The sequence below is a fragment of the Buceros rhinoceros genome, unplaced genomic scaffold, assembly GCF_000710305.1.
Source record: "Buceros rhinoceros silvestris isolate BGI_N320 unplaced genomic scaffold, ASM71030v1 scaffold7322, whole genome shotgun sequence".
NCBI classification, from domain to species: domain Eukaryota; kingdom Metazoa; phylum Chordata; class Aves; order Bucerotiformes; family Bucerotidae; genus Buceros; species Buceros rhinoceros.
Genome location: NW_010397079.1, coordinates 480 through 11729, shown reverse-complemented (window position 1 = coordinate 11729; position 11250 = coordinate 480). Strand labels below are relative to the sequence as shown.

Here is an 11250-nt window from a genome sequence, read left to right as displayed (position 1 = left end):
AAAAAGGGGGGGGGGTGAGGGAGGGGGGGCGCCGCCAGCCAATGCGGCCGGGCCCGCAATCGGATGTTGTGACGTCAAGGCTGCCGTGCCGGCTCCAGCAGGTAGCTTCAGCCCAGCGGCTCCGCAGAGCTGCCGCACAGAGAAAAGCCTATTGATTAGGCTTTGCCAAGGTAATTCTTCTGATGCTTTCATGCCTGCATAGAATTGTTTTTTAAAAAGACTACTCAAGATTTAAGTGACTTGATTCCCTGAAATTCAAGTCAGCACCATAACGACTGAGAAAGCTGGCAAGTGTCTAGCACTGTTGTATTTTTTCAAAATTAAGAAAATAGTGGGAATAGTGGGAATTTAACCACAAAGTACACTGTGACTTCCATGAGACATGCACTTTCCCCAGTCAGGTTCTGAATCAAAAACTTCACAAGTTTACATGATCCAAGAACCACTGAGCCCAGTGAGGGACTTCAACAGCACTGATTCAGGAAGAACAAAACCAGAATGCTTCGGATCTCCAAGAGCTACATCCCACACAGCATCCAGTTAAGTGGATGCTGTGGGTCCAGAATGCTTTGGGTCTCTAAACATCCCACACAGCATCCAGTTAAGCTGTTTGTTTCTTCTCTGGCTGCAGTATTTGCATACAAGATAAACCTGCCAGTTAATTAAACTCTAATTTGCAGTTTTAAGGCAGATGCCACTTAGTCTAAGAATGGCTCCATAACATATTTCTTCTAGTATTTTCCAAGAGCTGCAGGCCAGACACTTAAAAGCATAGCAAGTTTAAGTGCAGTATTAACTCTATCTTACTGTTACAAATAATCGCAACTACCAAGTGCTCCGATAAAGTCAATTTTAAGTCACTCAACACTTCCATGATCTTGTTTACCAGCCTCCTTTCTGATGCCCTCAACCTACTCTCCCTCCACATTACAGTAAGCAGAAAACAGATCAGAGGATTTCTGAAATAGTTACCCAGCTTCAAAAAGCCTGACGTACAGTAGATACCCTACCAACGGCAATATGAAGCTCTAGAAAGTGTCATTACTATGGAAACATGCAAGGAGTCCACGGTTAGGCCAGCTAACATTTTAATGACCTAGTCCTTAAGGACAGAAGAGTTCTCCCTTTGGAGGTATAGATGAAGACTTGGAATGAAAATGCAGGCTAGCACTTTTTTTTTAAATACAGAAAAATCTCCCCCATCTTTTATTACTCTCTGTGGTCTTACTCAATTTCTCAAACACTCTTCAATTTCTTTAACACTTCCAAGGCAAAGCCTCAAAACCTTTCCCTCAGTAGTCCTGTACTTGTCACTGCTGCACAAGATCCCCTCAAGACACTTGAGGAAAAATGCATATGCTGAATGAAGGTGCTTTTTGCACATAATTTCAGAGAAATCGTGTACTACATGTGCTAGCCAGAGCAATAAAGCACCACGTTTTTGCAGAGATTTTCCAGCTGACAAAGAGGAGGGTCGTGCGCACCTGACAGCGGTTCATTCTCCACCACTGGCAGGTAAGTTTTCTTGGCAGCTCCACATCTTGGCTCATCAGTTCTCTTGCCAAGACCCCTTTCACAGAGTGCTGAGTGCCAATGCCCTTCCTCAAAGGGCAGCTAACGCTCACCAAGAACTCCTCAAGGGACAGAGAAGGAAGCTACTCGATCGCATTATTGCTGGCCACAGAACCTCAGGCATGCTCACATCTTCGCTCTCCTCCCCCACAACAGGAGAGATGCCAAAGAGTAAGACATATTCAAAGAATTGAAGCCTTTCAATATCTCATTACAGAAAACAGCAGACAAGTTGGCAGAAAGCCAGGCAGGCTTCCAATGAAAACAAGCCCATTATAGCCTTGCTTGTGTTTCTGTGAACTTTCATAAAAACCAACACCTTTAAGAAATATTTTAGTTTTGATTAATCGGCTTTTTTGATAAAGATCTATTTTGTTTGAGAACTCCCCAGCTATCCAGTCCTCTCCCACACCTCCCAGCCACTGTTCCACCTCCTACAGCCTGCCAGACTTCTGCTGCACTCTGTTCTTCACAAGCACCCATAGCTACTGCACAGGTTAAAAGATGAGCTGCTATGGGACACTTGCAGAATGCTGGACAATAACAATGTGTGAAGAAGAGGCTGGCTCAAATTTAGAATTCTTTTGGGCATTTCGCAAGCACCTCACACTACTTCATAAGGCTTGTTACTTTGTGGGCTGAGACAGAAGAAATGGAAGATGCTCACTGTCAGGTAAATGACACGGGGATCTTTGACTTCTGTGTCAAAGTGACACAGCACCTTCATTTCAGCCTTTGCATGAAGTTGCAGAGCCAAAAAAAGTCAATTTCCCCAATTATTTTCACTGCTTGATGAAAAAGTTTTCCTTTTTTTCAACCCAGATCATAGCGTAACAGCTGCAAAGCTACAGCAGTGTCAGAAGTTCCATGGCAAACAGAGCTGACTGTCCCGAAATCAACAGGAGGAGGATAAAAAGGACAAGCACTCTTTTACCTACCAAGCATAATTAGCACACCCTTAATAAGCTGGATGCCAAAACATTAACGATGTTTTAGAACTTTGCCGTGTTTCATCACTGAAAGATTGCCACTACCCACCATCACACGCTTGGCTCCCTTCAGGAAGGAGCAGCTTTATCTGCTAGCCACTAGACCTAGCATTTTACCAACTCTTTGGATGAAAGCCTGTGGCAGACACTTTATTGTCCGTGAAAATCTGAAATATTTCATATGAACAATTGAACTTTACAGTATCCACTCTCAGGTTGAGGACTATGCAATAAAAGTAAATATAAAATGCAAGGAACAACTAGATTCTCCTTTTCACTTAACTAAAGCAGTTCCTCATCGGCCTTCACAGAAGAAGTACCTCAGCATGTTTTCTACCCCTCCACAGGAGGATTCTTCAAACAGCTATTAAAAATATTCTTTGGTCAATACACCGAGACAGATATTTGGGTAAGAGTCAGGAATACACAAAATTTAACATAAGCACAGAGCTACAGTGATCGAGAACTAAGAACTAGCTTTTCACTGTGGAAGACCAAGAACGAAGACAGGCCCGAGCAGTGACACACTATGGCTAAGAGACCTACCAAAGCTAAAAGAAAAAGGCATTTTAAATGAAAATAGCCCAGGGCTGTTTCCCCCTGATATTTCAAAGACTAACCATCCACCCAGACATCAGGTACAAACCTCACAGAAGCAGCAAATCACAGACATAATCAGCACTACTGAGAAGTTTGCTGCACAAGAGTCTAGTTAAAAATAATAACAATACAGCTGTAAATAACATGTGACTCTTGCTGCTCTAAGCAGCATTTTATTTCAGCTTACCACTAGCTCAGATCTTTCAGAGCAGTATGTAAAATTGTTCCTCATACAGTACCTGCCCTTGTGCTATGTCAAACTATTTTATAGTTACCAAAGTACAAATATTTCAACACCATCTAAATTGCTACAGCCAGCCATCTAAATCAAGATAAAAAAGCACATTTCAAATCAACACTCCAGCAAAAAAATGGAAATTAGAAAAGCATTCAAAGGAAAACTGTTGGATGTTGTGCCATGCATCATCTTTTCTAAGAACCCTGATCTTGAGGGAAGTTCCACCAAGGCAGAAGTCCCAACCTATGCAGTCCTGTGCAGTGCCCCGAGCAGAGGCTGTGATTCAAAGCAGGAATCAAGTTTCTAGCCGGGCTCAGTCTGCATGGCCATTGCTCATGCCAAGATCTCAAGGTGTAACAAAAGAAATGGGTTCAATCTCCTCATGCAAGTACACAGTGATCTTCAAAGTATTTTACCGAAATCCATTTCACAGCAGCAGGTTGACTTCTTTCACTCTCCCAAAACTGACCAGTGAGACTGTACTGCACCTTCAAAACAGCAAGGATTTAAACATTAATCTCATTGATTCAAGCTTCCTTGTATCCTTTAAGAGACTACTTTTGGAGACAGGGGATGAATCAGAGTAAAGATGCCACAAAACCCAAAGACTTCTAATTTGACAGCTGGTAGCAGTTCCTCAGAGGACCAACAACCTAGATTCCTAGAACGTCCCCAAGATAGAGGGCAGTGCAGCATGAGTACTGCCAGTCTGGGAAATTTAATAGCAATGTGCGAATTCAGGCTGTAACAGACACCAGAACTTACGCACACTAATCAGTGAACTTCATCCATCTCCCCTCTAAAACATTTTCCTGGGGTAGGTGTTGTAGCATAAGCCCTACTGCCCACAAAGAAAAACAGACCCAAAAAGTGGGCTGTGTATTCTCATTACAACAATTTTCTCTAGCACCACTGCAACAGCTCTGGTTTCAGTGGGTTTTGATGGGAGGGATGCAAGGAAGGAAAGAATGCCTCCAAAAGCAAAGATGATCAAGTGTAGCATCAGATGTTAGGGACTACAGAGGCTGAAACTTAGGATAAGGCTGCAGAAGGTAAAAACCCTGAAAAAAATGCCCCCTGGAGACTGTCTTCTTTGACAAGGAAGAGGAGGGAAGTAACAGAGAGCAAGTAGCAGCTAATAGAAGGAAATGGGAGGAGACTGATGTTTGGAAGGAGAAAACCAACCTAAGGTACAAGAGTCCCAGTGTGACATCAGCCTAAACCGAAAGTTACTCTGTAGTGAAAGAACAAACAAGATGAAGGGGATACAGATTGACATCCTTTTGATTTGACCCAACCCACAAATTTTTGTGGGGAGAAACATGATGTCTTTCAAGCCTTTCCTAAATGGCATGTATCAGCTTCAGAGATATCTGGTTTTAGAAGAGGAACCATCATTAAAATAACATTTTTCCAGTTCACAAAAACTGCTAGAGAGCCTGGGTGAATGGTGGAAGCAGTTGAAGTATTTCACCTCCTTTTTCAAAGAGCACTGGATGGAAGGTAGCCATCGACTGTGCTGCCAGACTCCAAGCCAGAGGAGAACCTGGAGGCCGTTCAGCCACAGGAAAGCTTCAGAGCACATTGTATTTGGCACCAGGATTCACCAGGCAGCTGGTTGGTGTCCAGCAGGGCAACGCTTGCACTTTGCTTCTATTAAACTGAAGAATTCTTGTAAAACTCCTTGTATGTAGCCACTTTTCTTCAGAAGAACTAGAAGAAAATAGGGTACTGGACTATGTTCACTGAAACATTGCAAACTCTTCATCTGCTGTGTAGAGGACACAGTACAGATGAAGGACAATGAGAATGTTCTCTAAAAAGGTAGCATCCACTTACGTTGTTTGGGGACCCAGCACCAGCTTATATGCTGTAGTTTAGAGAAGAATTCTTGCTTACTTAGCTATTGTGCAGATTTTAACCTGTCAGAAGAAATGAGATAAAAAAGCAGAAGAAAAAAAGAAAATCTGACTCATTTCCATAGGGGCATTTAGTACACGAGCAGAGACTGTTCTTTAAGCATTACTCAGCAACCTACTTTACAAAAAAGAGTTTCTAAAAATCCAGCTAGAACACACCTATTGCTTTAATGGGGCCAAAGTTTTACAGCAGCCTGTTTCAACACAGTTAACAGTCTTTTTAACAATAATAAAGCCTAAGCTTTAAATCATACAGAATGCTGATAAAAATATTCTTTATGCTGCTGTTTCCAGAGTTCTCTAGTTCTTTGCCCAAAAAGTGACTCACTAAACAACCAACATGAGATGATGTAAGGCACCCAACCGCTTTTAGTACTGGGCGCAGATGTGTGTGACCAGCTATGCCTCTCTATTTTCCCAAGCTGTAGAGCAAAGATAAGTCCAAATAGCTTCATCATAGCATAAGATATCACACAGGCAAATGGCAAAGACAGAATTAAACTCTGCTGCTTCAGAAAACAATATTCCCCTAAGGAAACCCCAAGAAAAGTCTTCTCCTGTTGAACAGGTGAGGTAGAAAGAAGGAACATAGTCATTAACTCCTGTCAGGTAAAGGCATTGTGCAATACACAAAATTGGTTAGAACAACAATTGCAGAGATAATATTTGCTGCAGGTTTTGCCTTCAAACACATGGTGAAGTGATTGGTTTCTTCTCAGAAAGTTCTCCCACGGTTCAGTTTGCATAAATCTACAGTTTTAGAGAGCACAGAGCTGAACAACTCCCTTTAGCGAGCTTTCTTTGCCCAACTATTTCTACGTCATCTGAAAACCTCCTGATAAATAAAAATGTCTGCCTTTTAAAGCAGGCTCTCCCATCTCAAGTAAAGCATTATTTCACTTTATATTAATGATGCTTTTTTTGCATTCATGTATTTAATTGAAAGCTGATGAGTGATATTCTTTAACAGTGAGAGTCATCAAAATGAAAACCAAATGCAAGGAATGCAAAAGCAAGTCTGAAAATGCAATCAGAAATAAAAATGGTTACAGCAGTCATTAAACAAAAAGGCCTGCAGAAAAAATCTAGGTGTAACAAGAACAGAATATAAGCACTTCACAACACTGTCCTCACAGGAGTTGATTCTCCAATTTAAACCATTTCCCAGAATATGCAGAATACAAGTGTCTGAGTCTTTTTTATTCTCTGTTCTACCCCAAAACAGCCTGCACAAACTTCCCTTCTTTAATAAGGAAACTCCCAACCCCCAACATCTGCTTTTGTGGAAATGTGACTTTCAACAAGACTCAAATTTGCAATGAAGACAGTTGCTGCCACAGTGCTGCTGTCTTGATTACAGGCACTAGTAAAATAATTTATATTTTTTAAGATGTGTAAGAGCAGAACTTTATTTGATAAGCGCCTGGAGCCAGCTCAGATAAGCTGAAGGACAATACTGACAACACCATTAAAACTTGCATCTGTTCTCCCACTGGAAAACTAGTCAGGCATAGACATGCAGTGTTCACCTACATCTGGCTACTGCACACCACAATCCCCATTTGAGAAGCCACATTCAGTTCCCACCATAACATGGATAATGATACAGCAGGACTGGTGTCCGAGTAAACACTGCCCTTGAGATCAGAACCCTATGTTTTCCAAATTACAATTATAGTAGCGCTCTCCTAAAACAAAGGTTGTCAAATTACATATGAGAAGAAAATAGAAACTATAATGAATAAATACACTTTCCCCCTTGAATACTTGCCTCACTCATAGATTATTTCTCCCCCCCATTATTAAAAAATTTTGTAACCAACGGCATTATTACAGCTAGTGGCAGCACATGAGGCAAGAGAGTAATATTCTTGAAAAAGACCGTTGGATCAAGTTATTAAGGCAGGCAGTCATAACTGGGCCATATTTTCGGCTTCAGAATGGTAGCTTTCATACACCTTTAGGACAAACACTTATTCTCTTATCTGCTCATAACAGACAGAGCCCATTCTGCATTAGCGAGCCTACTTTAAACTTGCGGTTTTCTTCATAACTCTCACAAATGAAACTAACCTCTAATTTGTAGTTGAGCCAAATATCTTTGCTGACATCTGTGTCTGAAATCCCAGTGGAACACTCTTACTGATTTTCATCCAACTGTGACAAAATGTATTCAGTGATTACACATTTTATCATCAACACAACTGATAACACATCCCAGATCTACAGAGGGAAAGTCATTACTTAGTCCTACTAATTAGGAGTGAGGTAATACATAGGTAGCTATGCCTTAGGTACTCTCATAACTTTTGCAGTCCATTCAACAACCTCTGTTCAAAAACTTATCTCGTGGCCGTAACAACTTTTTGCACACCTGAACAGATGTAGTTAAAAACTAAATTCAATCCAGTAACCTATTTCCTTGTCTTTTCAGACAGCAAGTCCTACAGCAGGGACAAACATGCGAGTGAAACCCAGACAGCCCGTTTCCTAATGTCAGAACCAGCATATGATGCTGCTATGGTCGTAACACTCTAAATCAATCCCGGTTAGAAAGTTCAGAAGCTACGATGTTAGCTATTTGGAACTGATGGTTCCAGTTTTGCCTTTAGACACAGCAAGTTATTTAGTTGCACACCTAGTATTGTTTGTTCCATCTAGAGCCTACCTTATGCCAGGGATACATTTTATTCTGCCAAAAGCCATGCAAGCAGACGGAAAAAGCATGAGGTAAGAGGAGTCACCCTGCTGGTTGTCACTACTGCTGCTCCTGTATTAATTGCCCAGCTCCAAGGCACGCTTTGCAAGGCTGGCAGAACTGAATCCCTAGTTCCGCCGCTCCATTTAGGAAAACTGTCCCACTCCTGTGCTGAGGACAGATCAAAAGATGGCAGACAGCTAGCAATCCCTTGTTGCCTGACCCTGCCTCTGCTGGAGTTGGAAAAAATCTCCTGTGTAAGAGAGGCGTCAACTTTATTATCATTTTTGAACTTTTGAGCAAGTAGTCTAGCCATGAGGCTTCAGGACCTGCTCTGAGCATCCGTTTACATCTACAACTCTGGACAGAAAACACAAGCGCATCAAGAAGCTGGTGCAGGTGCACTGGGGCCTGACAGAAGCTGCGCTGCAGGCTGCCTGCCATCACAGAATTTTATTTCTGCGTTATTACTGGGCAGCACTAAGGTGGGTACTAGGGCAGCCTGCCAAGATAAATTAAAGCCCTTGACTAGAAACAGATCTAACTAAACTAGTCCTAAACTATCTCAACTAAACTAGCCCTTAACAAGAAGCAGTATCCCCACCCTTGACTTAGAGGTTATGGGTGACTCCGTGCAGGATGTTCACCTTGCTTTCGTCTTCTGCCTGAAGTTCAGATGCACTAAAAGGTAATCACGAGCAGTCATGTGCGATTTGAGACGCTTGGCTCCCGGGATCAGTCGATGCCCAGTCCTGCAGCATAAAGACCAGCCAGGAATCTCTTCCCGCAAGTTCTGTGAACAAAAGAACCGCGCTGCCTCCTTTGGCAGCGGGGACGCTCTCTGCGTATTGTTAGCTTGCGCGCTGCTGAGAAAACATATTGCCACCATTCATCCGCTCAGGAAGTCCAGCCACCGCGCGGGGGAATGCTATACTGAAAACCTGCACAAATTTTTCTTGGAAGTGGGCCAAACGGAGTTGTGGTTGTTACCGGGTGCAAACGCTGTGACTTTATCGCAAGGCACGCCGAGTGTTTAAGTCTTTCAAGTAAACACCTCCGCATTTCCCTTAGGTACGACCTATCATCCCAGACCAGAAAACGCTTTCCCACCCCACCTCTGGACAAGGAAAAAGCAGACCACCTCCACCACACTCTCCCTCCCGCTGCAATTTAAAAGTTAGAGTTCTGTGGAAACAGGACATACATATGGGGACCATCCCATGATTCATTTCCAGCTCTGGCTTTTCAGGTTTAAAAATAAGATAAAGTCACTGAACACTTCAGGGATCAGCAGGTAGCCTTAAGTCCTCTTGCTGACTGGTGTTTGGATCGTGTAGAGCCTTGATTCCTGACAATAGGGCTTCAATGGTGGAAATATTGGAGTTATGAATGACAGAAATGCTGCTTCTCCATGGCCAAATTCCTGCAGAAACATTGGAAAGTTGTTTGCTGACCAGTTCAGTGAGGCCAGCTCCTTTCAGAAGCCTCCTTGCACTCAGCCATTCAAGGGGCTTTATTTTTTTAAATAAAAACCCATACACCAATTGTTTTAACTCACCAACAATGGAACTCATTTTTTTTTCACTTGATACAAGCAAATACAAATACTAACCTCCTGAACAGTTAAACTCATATGCATTTACAAGAAAGATATCTGTGAAATTCACAGAAGCAATCGGATTTGACTGAACTTTATGCTTTCAGGAGTAACATCTAAAAATAGGTAATGTCAGCTATGCAAGAATTTAAGTAGTGGCCAGTATTGTGCTTCTGAGAGATCTGTCCAATTTTTAAAGCGTCAGAGTTACCAGGGGAATTGAGTACAGCTCCTCGAGATCCAAAAAACTCAGATGACCACCTCCTCCTCTTTTAATTAAGTACCACATATCTATGGAGAAAAAAAAAAAGAGCTCACTGTGCTGAAACAAAGAGACTAAACCACACTTGGAGACTCACGCCACGATTCAAGCAGACTGAAAGGCGCATTTTGAAAGTCTAGCAGTACATGCTACACAGAACACACCACTTAGAAGCACTTACTTGCTATCGGTTTCTCTGCAGGCTAAGATTTTTGATGCATATTTTACTGTACCTTCTGGCTGAACAGATCAGAGACCTAAGAACATAAAGGCCCTTCAATTACCGTACTGTTCTCAGCCCGTTGGACTCTCACAGGTATAGATATGGTTTCACCAGTACCCATTTTTGCTCACTTTAATTCATTACCAAAGAAAGACTCAACCTCTTCGCCTTGTAAACCTTCCCCCGCTCTTCAGACACAAAAGAAACTTTCTGCTCCATCTAAAAACTTCAGGCAAGCCAAGGACAACGCATTTCTCAGTTTTCAGCACTGGTAATCCATAGGGGTGAAAAAAAAAAAAGTTGCCTCGAACCCTTTTGAACAAGGTTATTAAATAGTATGGAAGGAACAGATTTCACCCTGTTCCCAAGTATTACCCCCCAGCACCGAAACCCAGCGACACCACACACCTCATCTGTCACTGCTGGAAGAGAGATCGAGAGAAAAGGGTCTCGGAGACTGAAAGCGATTAAACTGGAACCGAATGGAGGTAGGTAAATCACTACCATCAAAGTGTTACAGGCACATAAAGGCCCACAGGTGAAGAGGCTAATAAAACCGCTCCTCTCGAAGTGAATCCAGCCGAAATATACGGTTTTCAATAAAGGCTTAAAAAAAAAAAATGCGGGAGAAGGGTTGCGAGCAGCTCCCCTCCTCCTGCCTCCTTCCACCTCCCAAAAGGCACCATAAATCGGAGTTATCCCCTCAACCCCCCAAAGAAACAGTATTAAAATACTTTTGCCCAGGAGACAGCGGGTTCAAGTCCCTTAAAAGTTTACACAAAGTTTAACTACAAATTAGGTTTCTTTTTTTTTCCTCCCCCACTGCAGAGTCCCCCTCCTTTTCCAAAGGGGACCAGGCTGCAGGGAGGAGAGAGGACGGGCAGGGGAGAGAAGGCAAGGATGAGAGGCGAACCGACCCGGTGCCGGGGGTGCACAGGCAGGCTCCGGCTCCCTACCTGGAGGGTCCATCTCAATGTAAAATATCAGCTCAGTGGAATAGGGCATCATCACTTCCCTCCAGTCCGTGTCATCGCGGTCCATATCCCACACTGTGTTGTACATCGCGACAGTCAAGTCCCGGCAGGTTTATAAATAAGAGATCGGCTTTTTCGGCTTTTAACGGAAAGGAGAACAAAAAAATAAAAGGGGGGG

The 11250-nt window shown here is 42.8% G+C and overlaps 1 protein-coding gene across 1 annotated transcript in view; it reads right to left on the bottom strand.

Moving 5' to 3' along the window:
• Nucleotides 1–11230, bottom strand: part of PIK3R3 (phosphoinositide-3-kinase, regulatory subunit 3 (gamma)) — a 26088-nt gene extending 14858 nt beyond the window's left edge. Inside the window, exon 1 of the mRNA XM_010146103.1 lies at nt 11055–11230. Coding sequence (XP_010144405.1) covers nt 11055–11160 — 106 coding nt within the window. The 5' untranslated portion in view covers nt 11161–11230. The remainder of the gene's footprint in view (nt 1–11054) is intronic.
• Between the last annotated feature and the right edge of the window lie 20 nt (nt 11231–11250).